General features: G+C 36.1%; 1 protein-coding gene across 3 annotated transcripts in view; it reads left to right on the top strand.

Moving 5' to 3' along the window:
* The window catches only part of LOC128207335 (uncharacterized), a 94223-nt gene that overhangs the window by 25036 nt on the left and 49317 nt on the right, over window positions 1-19870 (top strand). For all 3 annotated transcript variants that reach the window (XM_052910186.1, XM_052910187.1, XM_052910188.1), the window contains exons 5-6: window positions 1108-1156; window positions 6504-6715. In XM_052910186.1, coding sequence (XP_052766146.1) covers window positions 1108-1156; window positions 6504-6715 — 261 coding nt within the window. The remainder of the gene's footprint in view (window positions 1-1107; window positions 1157-6503; window positions 6716-19870) is intronic.

Here is a 19870-nt window from a genome sequence, read left to right as displayed (position 1 = left end):
ATCTTTCAATAACTGTATGAGAAATACGTCTTCAAAAAGTATGAAAACTGGACGATTTTTAATGATACTTTACTTTTACTTAGTTAAATGAGTTCAGATTGAGATTTAACTTGAGCACTTTCGTGATATTGGGGCCAGATATTTAATGGAATCTTATTTAATGACACAAGGCTCGCCAACCAAATCTAATCCAATGCAATGACTTGAAACTACAGGGACAAGCCCAGTATTCGAACATTGAAAACTTCATGTTTAGAGGTACAGGGCACGGGTCTTAGTCAAAGTTTTATTCGCACTTTCAATCAGATCATAATAAATGACATTTCATTTACTTACATTATTTACCTGCTTCAAAGTACACGGCCATTGTTTTCGACGCATGCGCAATAACAACCACACATCTATGTACACACAATACACACGATTACGTGTTATTAATAATTGACAAAAAGTGTGAATGAAGGCAATGGTGTATGAATACATTGAACACCACCACTGTCATTGTGTATATACCACGTGATAAATTACGTCATATATGCAAAGTCTGAAGGCTACATTTCGCTTAGAATGAAGACTTAAAACAAAGATAACTGCGCTATGTTTCATTTAGAATGATGAAGAAAAAGTGAGTTTAATTTTGTTTAAAGGCTTCATTCGAAGCAAAAATTTGCCTTCCTACGTAGCATTTATAACGAATTTATCACGTGGTATACACACACTGACTGTTGTAAGTTGTAGCAACTTATGTAAGGTTGACCTAGTTTCAATACACATATACGGATGACTTCCAATTTTTTCGCTCTGTTGTACTTCCTGGTAGGAGGTATTGACACGTGTTCGGAAGACAATACATGCTTTCACGTAATTACTGCGTTGATACAAGACTTGCACTTTGTCAGTTTCATTACATAATAAATCCGTCTTCTCTACGCCAGCAGTTGGCAACTGGTATTTGCTGTACAAGTAAACAGAAAGAAAATTTGGCGTCGTCGATTTAAGAGCCTTGTTTGTTTGCATTGATGTTTTTTGCGCAGATAGTGTATTAGACCCGTGTAATTAAGATTTATTATCCACGAAGTCTTACGTTTTTTAATTGTACCTTTTCAGAAACGGGGTTGCCAGACAGCTTGTGATTTTAGAAAGTATTTCCCCCAAGGTAAGTCAGCCTAAGAAAAGATATAGTTCAAATAGAACAGTCTGTCATAAGTAATTTGAAGAAACATTTTGACGTTTTGACGTCGTTATTGAGCAAAAAAAACGTAATATGGAACATTTGTTGAATATATTTCCCCCAAGCAAAGTCAGCTTCAGAAAAGATGTGGTTCAAATAAAAACAGACCGTCAATAGTAATTTAAAGGGACTGTACACCAGATTGACACCAAAAATAGTTTTTTTCTGTAAAAAATCCCAGGACAATTATTTAATAGAATGTGTTAAGCTTTGATATCATAATTGTATAAAAGTACCAAAATATAAAAAAAAATTGTGTCGGAAACCGGGTTTGAACCCGTGTCGCCAAAATTGCAGTCAAGGGTTGTATCCACTGTGCTACAGAGGCTTACCCCAAACGAATGGTTTATTTAAGCTTTATACCTAACTTGGTAATATCACGTGATAACATCGCCTAGTCAATCACGCATTAGGAATGAATTCTACCAGGTAGACATACCCAGTAATCTTTTTTAATGAAAAAAAATAATAACTGCATAACTGAAATAAATTGTCAACTATGTGGTACTTTAGTTAGTAAGTTTCAATGCATTGTACACATTAATACTAAGTTGATGTCAGTTTTCGACAATTTTCTCTTTTTTTTGAAAATTGATCATCTGGTGCACAGTTGCTTTGATGGAACGTTGTGACGTGACTACGTCGTTATTGATCAAAATTGACGTCACGTGCAACATGTTCTTTAAAAAAACATGTTTTCAGTTTGCACACCACTTGTTTTAAAAAGTAGTAATTTTTTCAGGTGTTTGCGTTAAAAATGCATTTTGCATACCCAATTAAACTTGAATATGTATACAAATTAGTAGTAAGTTTTTTTCCTGGCGCTTTTAACATCAAAGTAGAATATTAACATTTAAAATGGTTACATATACTGTGAAACAACCCGTACCTTACTAACGAGGATATTAACCGGGGAAGGGTTTTTAATTAACAGATGCGTTTTGTTTTTGTTTTGTGTTCTTGGGTGGTATTCAAAATGCAATTTAATTTTATAATCCATTGACTTCATACACTACATTGGTGAGTTATTAATAACAAATAATCCGATTAGCTACATCATTCTTAATTTCAATTAAGATCAATTATGAATACCACCCCTCATCTGGAAGCAAATAAGTTAAATTGCAATTTCTATCAAATTAAGAACTGAAATGCTAATTTGGTACACGATTTTGTAAGTCGCTTTTTTATATGCCTACTATAATAAAGTGTTTAATTTTCTCTAAGACAAATAAAAGTGCACCCTTCACACCCAGTAAGGTCAAACAAAATGTTCATTGAACACAAAAATGTCAAAAAATAGGGTAGGTAGGTTGGCATAGCTGTAAATCCATACTTCGGCAAAAAGTGTAAGCCCGGAAGGAAAAAATAGTGTCAATCGGGAAAAAATAAACCAAGATGCAAAATGCTTTTTTGTATGACATATATTATTTTTTAATCTTATAATGATAGTTCTGTGTGTTTTCCTTTTTATTCAATACCCTAAATATGAAGTTGATAGGATTTGTGAATTTTAGGATTTTAGGATGACGTACATTTTTTATGCATATATATCTTTCTAATTTCAAATTAATAAGCAAGGGATGGGTTTTAGTAGGGGTTTTACACGCAAGGAAACAAGTCTAGAAAATTGCTTATTTTCACTTGATGTTGAATAGCAGACATTTTCACGCAAACTTAGTATTTTTACACGTATTTTTAAATATTTTTTTTCTAAATTTGCTGACAGTTTCATGTTTGCTATTCAAAATGGGGTTGAATTTACGATGAAAAATTTCCCATATGAAAACAGGTTTTCCAGAGAGCAAATTTTTGAGAGCTTTGCATTTCGAACTGTTTTTACCAAATGAAGCGAGATCCGGTTAGTCATAGTTCAGCCAATTAAGATAACATTTTGATGAAGAACAAGAAGAAAAGTGTATTACCAAAACCCTTGGCGTTTCTTTATACAGTATTTGAATAAAAACTTGGTTTTCTTAGAACACAATGTTATACTGCCATGGGAATGATCACATTACATATTCTCTGTTGCCAAAAAAAATAACGACCCTGTTTAACTCAAAGATAAATACAACACAAACTAGTTCTGGCTTTCATTACTTTAATGTATTTTATATATTCTTATATGGCATAACCACAAAGTCAAACAGTGTCGACTGAATACGATTATCTAATAAAATAACGCATGCAAAGTAAGGAATTACAAAATAACGCATACAAAGTAAGGAATTATAATACATCCAAAACATAAATATAAATAAGTGGTTGTTTTACTACTAAAACAAATAATAACAGAAACTTCATCAGCATTTTATTTTAGGTAAATTACCAATTTTTCAACATTTTCTTCGAATCTAGCATAATTCAATCTTACGACGATTGATTCTAATTTTAGCATCGAAATCGAATTGTTTATTTAGTTGAAACTCAATGTAGTTAGGTAACAACTATTTTGTATCAATTTAAAACAATAAACATACTTCAATTTTTTTATTATTTTTTTTATTAATTTCTAATCATTCAAAATAAAAAAATAACAGCGAAATAGAAGTTAGAATTGCCAGGTCGAATGTAGGTCACTTAGGTATTTTCCGCAAATTTTGTTATCACGTGATTAAATTTGCACTTAACTATGACATAAATAGTGAATGTTTAGAATCGGTTTTGGTTTTAAAAATGTCTTAGTGAACTACATTTCACTTCATTTTCTTGATAATATAGTTATTTCGTCTGTACAATGTTTACAAGTGAAATAACAGCGTGATATAATAATGTCACGAAGGGTTGGGTTTGGATACGGCGCCGCCTTCAGCGAATACGTCCAAAAAGGTAGTAGAGTACGTGTTCGCTGAAGTTCTTTAGTTAATAACAAACAAGAACACACAAGACAAACACAAGACACTAGTGAAGGTTAAAATCGACTCAAAGTACAATTGCGTCTAAGCTATTGATATAGTCATTCCTGGAATAAAATAATAATAAGTTCCCCACAAACACTTCGACAAACCAGTTTCCAAAACTTTTTTTTGACAGTGCCTCAACAGGCGACGGTTTTGTTTTGTTTGTCGAAGTGTAAGAAATTAAACTCTCAATCACACTTTGGCAAAAGACCGAAGGCGGGGCATCGTTAGCGGCGTAGACTGCACTTTGTTTAATTCAAAATAGGGAAAAAATAGTCATGTTTATCTTTTTAAGTCTTAAAGCTGCACTCTCACAGATATACCATTTTTACAACTTTCTTATTTTTTGTCTTGGAAATTTTTGGGTAAGCATCTTCAAACCAAACCGTTACTAACGGTTGAAGAAAAATGCATAAAACATCAATTTTCGAACTTAAATATACTAAATCTAAGAACTAAAATCTGCGATCTATTTTTTTGTCAGCAGTCTTATATAACTTGTTTCCATGGATTTTCGCAAATTTGCTCGTTCTAAGACAAAAAATAAAAAAGTTGTCAAAACCTTCAATCTGTGAGAGTGCAACTTTAAATCGAAGCAGAAAGTTGCCTTCCGACGTAGCATTTATGACGTTATTTAAACGCGTATGTATACACACGCTGAAGTAATCATAGAGTTCCGTTTTTCAGTATGTGCAATAGAATTGAAACGACCACCGATAATACAAAGTGTATGTAATAACTTCAATAATTAGTCTGCCGTACCTTGTATATTCCTGCTGACTCCGCAGATGGAGAACAACTTTAATGCAATTAAAACGGAACACATAATTACATAGAACAATAATTCATTTCTGTGGATGGTTGATGGCTTGTACCAGTATGCACAGTAAGCTTGATTTGATTAAATTAAGTCTGACACTGTTAGCACTGTAACCATGTATCTTGTCAGAACAAATCGCCCATTCTATCTGTCTACCTGTGCACGGGTAATTGGATGATAAGACGTTCAGTGCACGAAGCACGGACGCTAATCTTCAGCTGCCGGATTAACATTGATAAATTAGTCTTTGTATCCCCGTTGCTTCGCAGAGTATACACTGCAAGCGGAAACCCAAATCGCAATCGTTAGCTACAAACGCCAATGTTGGTCGTTTTCAGAGCTTTCAGCCTCCATCAAACTAAATTACTTTTCTTGTTTCTTTTGAATATTTAACGAGTCTTCTTTTTTTCTATTTTGGAATCACTAAGAGGTGATCCTTTTATCTACAAAAACATCAAACATATACAAATCATAAACATGACAAATAATGAACAAGAAAATCATGATGTTCAACTATTTCTTCTTAAAACATTGCAAATTTACTTGATAAATATTACTTTAAACAGGATATTCTTAGTTAATTTAAATTTCATAATGAACTCATTGAGAAAAGGAAAATGAATTCCTTTAGTTTTATATAATGTTTGAATAATCAAAAGGTCGCAATTTAATAATGCACATAAGTTAACAAAATTCTGCCTTCTGTCAGATAAAAAGTACGATTTGTAAATACAGTCGAACCCCGTTGGCTCGAACTCCCAGGGGCCGGCGAAAATACATCGAGCCTCAGAATATTCGAGCCAAGCGGAATTGTTTACCTTTAGTTTAAAGAATCGATCTTTTACATCTAACTCGAGCCAACGAGGAATTCGAGCCAAGCGAGTTCGAGCTAACGGGGTTCGATTGTAAAGTTACCTATTTGAACCTATTAGTGTTGACAATTAACGATTCTTCTTAATGATGAAAAAGATTTGAACCCACAGTCTATAGATAAAAAGAGGATCAAAACACATACTGTTTATTAAATTATTTTCTTAATCAGTTTTGTTAATAAAACGGCTTCACCGTTCGATTTTATTTAGAAGCTTTGGTATAATAAACTGCGTTAAACTTGGAGGATTTCAACGGTCTTTTATACTGTAATTTAAATATGTACTCTTACTCCCAAATAAGATTTGCCACAAGTAATTCAAAATGTTTAAATATACCAAAAAGGATTAATACATGTCGAAAACAATGGTTCTTATGAAGGATACTGAGTTAAATTTGAAAGACAGGTACCGAAAACACGGTATTTCTACCTTATGAGACGATAGTAGATCACAGCAAATCTTTAAGCACTCACCAATCATTTATTATTTTTGCGTTTCAGCTATAAACTACACGGTTACAATCTTGTTATCAGTAATTAATATTTTCCATAAATGCACTATTTAGCATTTATCGCTCAATATTTATGTTTTTATACATGTGTATGTACTGATTTTCAATAAGAGTGTCACTTTAATATTCGATTCTCGTGGTCATAAGCAAAACACTCTGTCTCTTGCAGATTCCAATCCAGAAAGATGGGTGTTCCAGGAGATCCCCGCCATGACCACGTACGCCAGTAAAAGAGCGTCATACATGGCCTGGCACAACCCCGTCAGGCCAAATAGCGTACCGGACAGTCAGTCAAAACGTACCAATTTCATCTTTGTATTATTGTCGCGAGAAAACCTGAAAATGGCGGGAAAGGGAAACGCATGGCAACAAACGCTCCAGGTAATTTTATATTTCTTTTATAGTATGTCACGCCTCTAATATGAATGACGCAATGTCATTCGTCCAAGACTGGCCAACTGGCGATCCTTACATTTTTCCATCTTTTATATATGTCGTATCAAAATGGCGTCTATTTTTCGAATTCCGAAAGTGTTGGTGTCTTGATGGATGTAAACTGGTTGTCGACGTGATATATACGTTGCGGGTGTTCGCATTTACCGATATGGTTTCGTCTGAACCGTATATACCATATCTGGTCAACTACTAACCCCGTAACTTAAATATTTACTAACTCGTACACGTATTGGCCATAATTATTTTTCAGCGTTCTGTACACAGTACGTTTAAAATAAGAAGGGAACAGGGAATCATACAATTTAATGCAAAACAATCAATAATCACCGAGTCGACAAACTGAATGAATTTTTTTACCTGTTTTATTATGAAATATTTCACCTTGTTAAATGATGACGAGGGTTTCTACAGCTGTATGTAGTTAGCTAAACATAGGACATTGGACATTCAAAAGATGAATGTTGTTATGGCACGACATTGAAATTTCAAAATGCTAGCACGGCATTCCTTTTTTAAGTGTTGAGTATCGAATGTCGTATGTTTTGCTAACTTCATACAACTTGTTAATATAAAAGGTATTCTGCGAATGAAAATGATGACGAACGTTTCTTCATCAACATACCTGCAGGTCATGGAGGATTTAGACGATATAGATTATCTAGTAAAGTTTGAACTTTTAATAATCAACATATCACGTGACAATTTATATGAGAAAGTAGCGCTGGCCCCAATTTCTCGAAACTTCTTTGGCTTAACAGGCTTAAGTAGCTTATTTCAATAAGCCAAAATGCATACTTAATATTAATGCGAAAAGCTTAAAATGAGTTTTGATAAATGAAAAAAACGGTTTATTGTGATAATCATAAAGATAAATCCTATATAAAGTATAAAAAAACATAAATAAGTAAATATTGAGGTAATTATTAAAAAAACAAAAACAGTGAGCATAGCTAAATCCTGTTAAAATGTTTCGAGAAATTAGGGCAGCTGGACTTTTAGTTATCAATTTATCATAACGTGACTATTTATATAAGAAGGAGGCGATATCTGGTCAGGTAGACCTAATTCAGCTAATGTACCAGTAATACCAAGCAAGCTCATCTAAATACAAAGTTAGATGTCTGTAGTCTTCAGTCTAAAACACAAATATACATCGCGCCAAAAACAAGCTGTTCTGTCGAACCAGAAAACCTCGATGATAAGACTGCATTAGCATTGGCAGACCTGTAGTACAACCATCGAGATGGCATGGTTATCTTCAACAGGAAGATTGCCATCTCTCTGGCCAATAAAGAGCTCGCTTTTGGTTGGTGTCATGGTTTCTGCATCTCTGCCTACTGATTTACCGTCGCCAGTTTTCTTGTTCGTGTTTGGGTTGAATCTAGATGGAGAGTTCATGAACAGTCGTGGGATTTTGATTTTGTGAGTTATGACGTCATGGTACACTAAACAACCTCTTTTGCCGAAAAAAAAATAGTTCCCTTAATTTGTTTTCCCATTATGCGTCCATTGTTTTCAAGTTATCTGGTTCAATGCTTGTCTTAATCTACTACTTCAAAAAGTCATTAGGAACCCATCAGTTAAGTCATACAGTTAAGTCACGAACAATTCGCTTTAATTAGATATATATTTAAATCGAATTGTTCGTGACTTAACTGTATGGATATATAGCTACACAGAAAAACCCTTTAACGCAACCTTTAATTAGATATATATTTTATAACTTAAGTAGAACTCTTTCTTTATTGTGGCAAGTGTACATTCTAAGACGAAGACTTGTGTATTATGTTTTTTCTGTGTAGCTATATATAGATTGATTTTGAACTAGATTTTAGACCAATCATACGTTGAATATAAAGCGCGGTGTTAAACTGCAGATATTATAAGACTCCATGGGTTAAAGTTTTCCGGCATATGCCGGATTTTCCGGTTTTTCCTGATCCAGAGGAGTCGTTTTTCCAAATCCGTTGAGATTTTCAGAGGGGGGTTAGGGGGTATGACCCAACTCCTCTTCCGAATTTCGATCATATTTTGCAGAGGTCAACAATAAGTCCGATTTCACAACCTCCATTTTTGCAATCCAGCAGGTGCCCGCTTGAACAAGTGCGCGTTTTTATTTCATTTACGGAGATAGCCGATCTTTTTGTTCGATTACGGGCAAACAGACTCGGTGTGCGATCCTCTTTCATCGGGATCCGCCATTCCGACAAACGAGGTCGAGGAAAACCCTATACGTCATTCGTGTGAAAGGATACTTTTGATTGGCTTACTCGATTTTGCCCTCCAATGAAATAGCGTGTCTTTTATCACTTAAGGACTGCACATAAAGATGGCCGACATTGTTATTATTAGCAACTGTCATTCGATGCAGACGATTGTTTATCAAACAAAATAGTTCTGAAAATTAAGTTTTTGCTAGCGGGTTATAATACGAAGGACTTAGAAAAGGCAGTAAAAAAGTGGAGGTGGGAATGTTTGTCTGAGGTTGACAAAAACGGTGATAGATGGGGAAATCACTCTGCGGAGCGTAATCATTTGGCGATGAAATGATGTGTAAAAACCAATCATTTGGGAATCTTCCCTGCAGCTTCTCAAAACTGAAAAAGCAAAAAGGGTTGCAAAATTACACGGACTGGCCAAACAGACGGTGCTTAAAAGGAAATGAAAAAATGAAAATGGTAGCAACAGTCAGAATAAATGGAAAAGAATCAAACTTGGTTGATTAATGGTTGTTAAAAGAGTGTTGACAAAAGCATCAGTTTGAAATATTATAAGTTTTTTTGGTCCAAATCTTAATTATAATAAATAAATGAAGAAATTCTACCTTATACATTTGTGTGACTATTGATACATTTCCTACCAAACGAATCAGTTTAGGCATAAAATTCATTAATGGTATCATTTTCTTATATTAATATTTTTTTCTTTTTAATAGTGTAGAAAATATTATTTAGCCATACATTAAAGTAATTAAAGTCAGGCTTCAATTTCATAGTCAATTTATACTCTGGAATGGCATTTTATTCCCTTAAAATTCTTAAATCTCAGGAGCTTCCGGGGGCCTCCGGTCCCCTGGACCCCCTGCCAGGGCTTTGCCCTGGACCCACCGGGGGCCCTGCGGCCCCCAGCAAAATATTTCAGGTTTTTCAAAATTTCCAACTTTCACCCATAAAGACGTTTTAATCGGTTTCCATTTTAAAGATGAGAGACAGTTAATGGATGTCATTCAAATATAGCTTACTTTTACCAAGACTTTATTAGCAATGAATGTCAGTAGAAACATAAAAAATAAATGTTATTTGAAAGTGTTCATTTCAAACGCTGGAATGTTTTCATCAACGGGGCTAATTATTTTCGTAAACATATTTCTTGTTTAAATCTCAAAAAAATTACCCGATAAAACACTGAAATGTTTGCAATCGATCTGCTATTGATGAAAGTCGTAACAAAATACAGTCGAACCCCGTTGGCTCGAACTCCCAGGGACCGGCGAAAATACCTCGAGCCTCAGAATATTCGAGCCACGCGGAAATGTTAACCTTCAGTATAAACAATCGATCTTTTACATCTGTATCGAGCCAACGAGGAATTCGAGCCAAGCGAGTTCGAGCAAACGGGGTTTCGACTGTATAAATGTTCTATAACATTTGTGGAAATGTTAATGTCTATTCTGTGTATGTTTCTTGTCATCTTCCAAATGTATTGCTGCAGGAATCGATTTTATTTTTTAATTTAAAATTCCTGTTCTTAAAACAGTCCAGGAGAGGATTCTGACAAGCAAAAGTGAGATTTGGTGCATGTTTTTGTTTTGATATTTTAGGACGGCACCTGTATAGTTTGTTTTCGGTTTTTCAGAGGTCTTCACTTAAGTCTCCCGTCGACGCTTCAAAGTATCTCAGAAAATCCTTCATTATATCTGTATTATCAATGCTTTAATCGTATGTATGAATTGTCAAAAGCCTAAATCTCATCTCAGTCTGGGTTTTGTTATTTATCTAGGATCAGGTTCAACCATCTGAATGTCGATCTGTTTTCTGCTTTGCTTATCATTTTAGAAAATTACGTCGAAGTTAATATTTCTCTTTTACAACGCGGGGAGCCATCTAACTAAGCGAATTTCTGGTCTTAGTTTCGCATTATTATCATTAATAAATGCTCTTTTATTCCTTGCCATAACGAACATCATAATTGCGCTTTCTTGGATAGTGGAAATTTCTAAGTGCATTTGATCGCATTAATGTGTAATATCATGTGTTCTTATTCATTGATATTTCCTTTGAGTAGTTTTTTTTTCTGTTGAATATTATATGAAGAAAGGTCCTGCATAAGGTGATCCATTTATCATTAAAACAAAAACCGCTACCGATAAAGTTTTATTTTAATATTTTAAAATGTATAGTTCGAATATTTTCAAACTTTTCCCCGATGGTTTTTTTTTTATATATTCTCTATGTTATTTAAGAAACAAATTAATAAGCTTACTAGAAAATCAAATTAAACAATGCTCTTTGACCCCCCTTTAGTATATAATATCACAATTTAGTAATTTCATTTTGGTGTTATTTAAAAAAGTAATCCATGCAAAAAAATGGTTAATTTATATAAATTTAACATTAAAATAATATTGATGGTTATATAGTATAAGAATCAAAAAAGATCTTAAACTTTTATGTAGTATTTATTTTAATTAAAACCGCTTGCACTTTTCTTTAAAATTGAGTATGAAAAAACATAGAAATTCGTCTAAAGATAAAAAATAAATGACTTAATATGTTAAATGAATACCGGCCCAGGTCCTCTTGTTTTTGTTTTGAATGTATGATCGTCAGTTAAATATTCATAATAATGTGTTTTTTTAAGAAACTGAGGTTAAAAACAAAAGGAATATGTACGCAATTACGGATTTATTTTTGATTAGTTATGTAAACTCCATTCTTGGGACCTTTTTAAAATGTCAGACTGTGACGTTCTTGGTTCGTATGAAAGAAAGGAAAAGCTTTGTGTTTCTGAGACTGTTTTTTATGACGTTTTAAGATCATAAAACATGCTTTTTAAATTGCAGTGAGTACACAATCTTCAATATCGGGCAAATATGGTCACCGTTGTAGGACAAATACGATCACAATTATGGGGAAAATATCATAACCAATATTGGGCAGATACGAACTCGAAAATGGGCCAAACATGGTCACCAATATGGGGCAAATACGATCACCAATATGGGGCATATACGATCACCAATACGGGGCAAATACGATCACCAATATGGGGCATATACGATCACCAATATGGGGCAAATACAATCACCAATATGGGGCATATAAGATCACCATTATAGGGTAAATACGATCACCAATATGGGGCATATACGATCACCAATATGGGGCATATACGATCACCAATATGGGGCATATACGATCACCAATGTGGGGCATATACGATCACCAATATGGGGCATATACGATCACCAATATGTGGCATATACGAACACCAATATGGGGCATATATGATCACCAATATGGGGCAAATATGATCACATTTATGGGGCAAATATGATCACAAATCTGGGGCAAATATTATCACAAATATGGGGCAGATATGATCCCCAATATGAGGAATATATGATCCCCAATATTGGGCAAATATGATCACCAATATGGGGCAAATATGATAACAATATGGTGTAAATATGATCACCAATATGGGACAAATATGATCACCAAAATGGGGAAAATATTATCACAATATGGGGCAGATATGATCACAAATATGGGGCAAATAAGACCACAAATATGGGGAAAATATGATCACATTATGGGGCAGATATGATCACAAATCTGGGGCAAATATTATCACAATATGGGGCAGATATGATCACAAATATGGAACAAATAAGATCACAAATATGGGGAAAATATGATCCCAATATGGTGCAAATATGATCACAAATATGGAACAAATAAGATCACAAATATGGGGCAAATATGATCCCAATATGGTGCAAATATGATCACAATATGAGACAAATATGATCACAATATGGGGCAAATAAGATCACAAATCTGGGGCAAATATTATCACCAATATGGTGCAAATATGATCACAATATGGGCCAAACAAGAACACAAATATGGGCAAAGATGATCACAATATGGGGCAGATATGATCACAAATATGGGGCAAATAAGATCACAAGTATGGGGCAAATATGATCACAATATGGGGCAGATATGATCACAATATGAGGGCAAATAATATCACAAATCTGGGGCAAATGTTATCACCAATATGGTGCAAATATGATCACAATATAGGGCAGATATGATCACAATATGGGGCAAATAATATCACAAATATGGGGCAAATATGATCACAATATGGGGTATAACTATTATTGAGCTGTTATTACTTTTTTCGTGTCCGGATCATTCCTTGAAAAATACTGGATGGAATTTTATTAAACTTCATACAATGGTTAAACACAATTGGTGGAAATGTAGTATACAAGAACCATAACTCTCGCCACAGCATTGTCAGTTTTCAATCAGAGCGGGTAGGGGATTTTAATCACATTCAGTGATAGCTCTAGTACGATTTGTCTCTTACGATGTAAAATTAAGTATCCCACTCTAACTATTCATATCTGAGTTCATACCCTATATAATTTAGTGAACATAGCTAACAACTTTAATAGACCAATTCCTATTTCCTTTTTTTTATTTTCTTGGAAGTATCTTCATGGTTGCTCTAGTTACCGACATAACAAACCTTATGATTACCTCGAATTTCTTCGAATTTTGTAACAATCTTCTTTTGCCATTAAACTTTCATTTCCGAAACCACGTGATACATTTAAAATAATACCCTGAAGCTCTTTGTAATTTACTCGTCTTTTGAGCCCATGTAATTCTCTTTGATTCCGTACTCTTTTAATTCTGTCACGGTTTAATGCCATGTTAAATCTGACTTCAGCTTTATCGTCTGCGTTTTGGCAAGACGTCTGAGCGGAAAATCTGATATTATGTTTATAACTGCATGTTTTAATAAACGCATGAACATAAAAGAAGTTAACAATTTAAATTGGGCGTAAAGATAAGCCCTTCGAGAAATCCTATCATACTTACATAATATTTATTCAACATATCTTTCTCTGTTATGCAATTCTACAATATTTAAATTGGGCATAAAGATGAGCTTTCGTCGAGAAAATCTATAATAGTTACATAAAATACAAACGAATTATCATACCAAGCTATGCAATTCTGCACTCAGTCGAAACTATGTCGAACTATATTATCTCGATGTGCTGGCTATGTCGAACTGTTTCGATTATTTTGGTTTTGTTGTGCACTTCCGGTTAAATCGAATGTTCGATATCTCGAAGTATTTTCCGGGTTCCCAACGATTTTGACATAGCGAGTTTTGTTTGCAAAAAAGTAAAACTTTCGACTACTTGTTTCTGCAGTTTTCATATAAATAATGACTCTATGTTAAATTGGGGAAAATGTTTTCGAAAATATTTTAAAAATAACTACGATTCCTTGCTTAATACTATGGTTGCCATGGTATCACAGTTCGCACAATATTGAAACGAAGTCGCAGTCAATCTGCAGTTAAAGTGTTCTTACAGGATACCACACTCTCCGATTTTTCGAAATAGGTCCTAAAAAATAAAATTGTCAAATAAAATATAAATCATACTCACGTGTGTAGAAGTAAACACAAGACACAACTGCACCAGGGAAGTGTCGACAGCTCATTCTTTTTGCGCCAACGATAAGTGGTGGAGCTGGCGTTAAGTGGCCGTTTTAAGGATTTCTTAAGGAACGTTATTTGTTTTAAATCCCTCGTACAGGAAGGGCTCAATAGCAAGAGACGCTATTTTTTAAGATGTATTCCTAAGCTAAGATTTCAGAAAGAGTTTCTACGTTGTTTTTAACATTTCTACGTCATTTATAAAGGAAGAACTGTTTATAGGGATAGGCGTTCTTGCTCAGTGGTTGCAGGTGGTTGTCAGAAATCTCCAACATGGCAAACTTTACACAGTGGCGGATCCGGTATTTCATGATAGAGGGGTCGTATTTGAGCGGTATATCTTACGGCATGTGTCCTTTTTTTCACAGGACCTTATCCCTTAAAAAGTCTCTAAACGTACGAAGTAAGGGGTCTACGGTTGTACTCCAAAACAATTGTGGTTACAAACTGTAGTCTAAAGAGGTTCATCCTGGTGTAATGTATGCATATTCTGGTCTACAGTATTAACATTAAAAATTCACTTGACCAAATATTATATTCATTAGTTGTATTTTTTATTTATGTATATATTTCGGGGGGGACTCCAATCCCCCTGATTATCTAGTGTTAAAATAAAAAGAAAATAGTATCACTCCTTTATCTCCTAAGTCAACTCGCAGAATGCCAATTTTTTTTGTTTTTTCTTCATCTATTGATCTGTTGATAGTTCACAGCGTGTAGACAGTTGAAAATCAGGACAGGAAATAAAGTAAGATAACCGAGCGAAGTAATAAGTTTGAAGATGATAAAAGTTGGCAAAGGAACGATGTCTGAGGTAATATGAATGTTCTTCCGGTCGATATTTTACGCAACAACAGGTTGCAGTCAATGTTTGAATGTTTGGATGCCACAGATGTCGGTTAACACTTGACCTTGTACGCATTACACCGGTTAATTATTGTGTGCAACGGATGGTGTATACAATCGGTTAGCGCTTGACCTTGTACTCATTACACCGGTAAATTATTGTATGCAACGGATGGCGAATACAACCGGTTAGCGCTTGACCTTGTACGCATTACACCGGTTAATTATTGTGTGCAACGGATGGCGTATACAATCGGTTAGCGCTTGACCTTGTACTCATTACACCGGTAAATTATTGTGTGCAACGGATGGCGAATACAATCGGTTAGCGCTTGACCTTGTACGCATTGTTACAGTAAATAATCGTATACAACAGTGGGCCGGTACAATCGGTTAGCGCTTGACCTTGTACGCATTGTTACAGTAAATGATTGTATACAACAGTGGGCCGGTACAATCGGTTAGCGCTTGACCTTGTACGCATTGTAACAGTAAATGATTGTATACGACAGTGGGCCGGTACAATCGGTTAGCGCTTGACCTTGTACACATTGTAACAGTAAATGATTGTATACAACAGTGGGCCGGTACAATCGGTTAGCGCTTGACCTTGTACACATTGTTACAGTAAATGATTGTATACAACAGAGGGCCGGTACAATCGGCTAGCGCTTGACCTTGTACGTATTACAACAGAAAATGATTGTATACAACAGTGGGCCGGTACAATCAGTTAGGGCTTGCCCTTGTACACATTGTTACAGTAAATGATTGTATACAACAGTGGGCCGGTACAATCGGTTAGCGTTTGACCTTGTACACATTGTTACAGTAAATGATTGTATACAACAGAGGGCCGGTACAATCGGCTAGCGCTTGACCTTGTACGTATTACAACAGAAAATGATTGTATACAACAGTGGGCCGGTACAATCGGTTAGCGCTTGACCTTGTACACATTGTAACAGTAAATGATTGTATACAACAGTGGGCCGGTACAATCGGTTAGCGCTTGACCTTGTACACATTGTTACAGTAAATGATTGTATACAACAGAGGGCCGGTACAATCGGCTAGCGCTTGACCTTGTACGTATTACAACAGAAAATGATTGTATACAACAGTGGGCCGGTACAATCAGTTAGGGCTTGCCCTTGTACACATTGTTACAGTAAATGATTGTATACAACAGTGGGCCGGTACAATCGGTTAGCGTTTGACCTTGTACACATTGTTACAGTAAATGATTGTATACAACAGAGGGCCGGTACAATCGGCTAGCGCTTGACCTTGTACGTATTACAACAGAAAATGATTGTATACAACAGTGGGCCGGTACAATCAGTTAGCGCTTGCCCTTGTACACATTGTTACAGTAAATGATTGTATACAACTGAGGGCTGGTACAATCGGTTAGCGCTTGACCATGTACGTGTTACAACAAAAAATGATTGTATACAACAGTGGGCCGGTACAATCGGCTAGCGCTTGACCTTGTACGTATTACAACAGAAAATGATTGTATACAACAGTTGGCCGGTACAATCGGTTAGCGCTTTACTTTGTACGCATTGTTACAGTAAATGATTGTATACAACAGTTGGCCGGTACAATCGGTTAGCGCTTGACCTTGTACGCATTACAACAGTAAATGATTGTATACAACAGAGGGCCGGTACAATCGGTTAGCGATTGACCTTGTACGTATTACAACAGTAAATGATTGTATACAACAGTTGGCCGGTACAATCGGTTAGCGCTTGACCTTGTACGCATTACAACAGTAAATGATTGTATACAACAGTTGGCCGGTACAATCGGTTAGCGCTTGACCTTGTACCCATTACAACAGTAAATGATTGTATACAACAGTGGGCCGGTACAATCGGCTAGCGCTTGACCTTGTACGTATTACAACAGTAAATGATTGTATACAACAGTTGGCCGGTACAATCGGTTAGCGCTTGACCTTGTACGCATTACAACAGTAAATGATTGTATACAACAGAGGGCCGGTACAATCGGTTAGCGCTTGACCTTGTACCCATTACAACAGTAAATGATTGTATACAACAGTGGGCCGGTACAATCAGTTAGCGCTTGCCCTTGTACACATTGTTACAGTAAATGATTGTATACAACAGAGGGCCGGTACAATCGGTTAGCGCTTGACCATGTACGTATTACAACAGTAAATGATTGTATACAACAGTGGGCCGGTACAATCGGCTAGCGCTTGACCTTGTACGTATTACAACAGAAAATGATTGTATACAACAGTTGGCCGGTACAATCGGTTAGCGCTTTACTTTGTACGCATTGTTACAGTAAATGATTGTATACAACAGTTGGCCGGTACAATCGGTTAGCGCTTGACCTTGTACGCATTACAACAGTAAATGATTGTATACAACAGAGGGCCGGTACAATCGGCTAGCGCTTGACCTTGTACGTATTACAACAGAAAATGATTGTATACAACAGTGGGCCGGTACAATCAGTTAGCGCTTGCCCTTGTACACATTGTTACAGTAAATGATTGTATACAACAGAGGGCCGGTACAATCGGTTAGCGCTTGACCATGTACGTATTACAACAGAAAATGATTGTATACAACAGTGGGCCGGTACAATCGGCTAGCGCTTGACCTTGTACGTATTACAACAGAAAATGATTGTATACAACAGTTGGCCGGTACAATCGGTTAGCGCTTTACTTTGTACGCATTGTTACAGTAAATGATTGTATACAACAGTTGGCCGGTACAATCGGTTAGCGCTTGACCTTGTACGCATTACAACAGTAAATGATTGTATACAACAGAGGGCCGGTACAATCGGTTAGCGATTGACCTTGTACGTATTACAACAGTAAATGATTGTATACAACAGTTGGCCGGTACAATCGGTTAGCGCTTGACCTTGTACGCATTACAACAGTAAATGATTGTATACAACAGTTGGCCGGTACAATCGGTTAGCGCTTGACCTTGTACCCATTACAACAGTAAATGATTGTATACAACAGTGGGCCGGTACAATCGGTTAGCGCTTGACCATGTACGCATTGATACAGTAAATGATTGTATACTACAGTTGGCTGGTACAATCGGTTAGCACTTGACCATGTACACATTGTAACAGTAAATAATTGTATACAACAGAGGGCCGGTACAATCGGTTAGCGCTTGACCTTGTACACATTGTAACAGTAAATGATTGTTTACAACAGAGGGCCGGTACAATCGGTTAGCGCTTGACCTTGTACGCATTACAACAGTAAATGATTGTTTACAACAGAGGGCTGGTACAATCGGTTAGCGCTTGACCTTGTACGCATTGTAACAGTAAATGATTGTTTACAACAGAGGGTCGGTACAATCGGTTAGCGCTTGACCTTTTACGCATTACAACAGTAAATGATTGTATACAACAGTTGGCCGGTACAATCGGTTAGCGCTTGACCTTGTACGCATTACAACAGTAAATGATTGTATACAACAGTTGGCCGGTACAATCGGTTAGCGCTTGACCTTGTACCCATTACAACAGTAAATGATTGTATACAACAGTGGGCCGGTACAATCGGTTAGCGCTTGACCATGTACGCATTGATACAGTAAATGATTGTATACTACAGTTGGCTGGTACAATCGGTTAGCACTTGACCATGTACACATTGTAACAGTAAATGATTGTATACAACAGAGGGCCGGTACAATCGGTTAGCGCTTGACCTTGTACACATTGTAACAGTAAATGATTGTTTACAACAGAGGGCCGGTACAATCGGTTAGCGCTTGATCTTGTACGCATTGTAACAGTAAATGATTGTATACAACAGTGGGCCGGTACAATCGGTTAGCGCTTGACCTTGTACACATTGTAACAGTAAATGATTGTTTACAACAGAGGGCCGGTACAATCGGTTAGCGCTTGACCTTGTACACATTGTAACAGTAAATGATTGTTTACAACAGAGGGCCGGTCCAATCGGTTAGCGCTTGACCTTGTACACATTGTAACAGTAAATGATTGTATACAACAGTGGGCCGGTACAATCGGTTAGCGCTTGACCTTGTACACATTGTAACAGTAAATGATTGTATACAACAGAGGGCCGGTACAATCGGTTAGCGCTTGACCTTGTACGCATTACAACAGTAAATGATTGTTTACAACAGATGGCTGGTACAATCGGTTAGCGCTTGACCTTGTACGCATTGTAACAGTAAATGATTGTTTACAACAGAGGGCCGGTACAATCGGTTAGCGCTTGACCTTGTACGCATTACAACAGTAAATGATTGTATACAACAGAGGGCTGGTACAATCGGTTAGCGCTTGACCTTGTACACATTGTAACAGTAAATGATTGTTTGACCTTGCACGCATTGTAACAGTAAATGATTGTTTACAACAGAGGGCTGGTACAATCGGTTAGCGCTTGACCTTGTACACATTGTAACAGTAAATGAT

This window comes from Mya arenaria, chromosome 11 (assembly GCF_026914265.1).
Source record: "Mya arenaria isolate MELC-2E11 chromosome 11, ASM2691426v1".
Taxonomy (NCBI): Eukaryota; Metazoa; Mollusca; class Bivalvia; order Myida; family Myidae; genus Mya; species Mya arenaria.
This window is presented reverse-complemented; position numbering and strand designations above follow the sequence as displayed.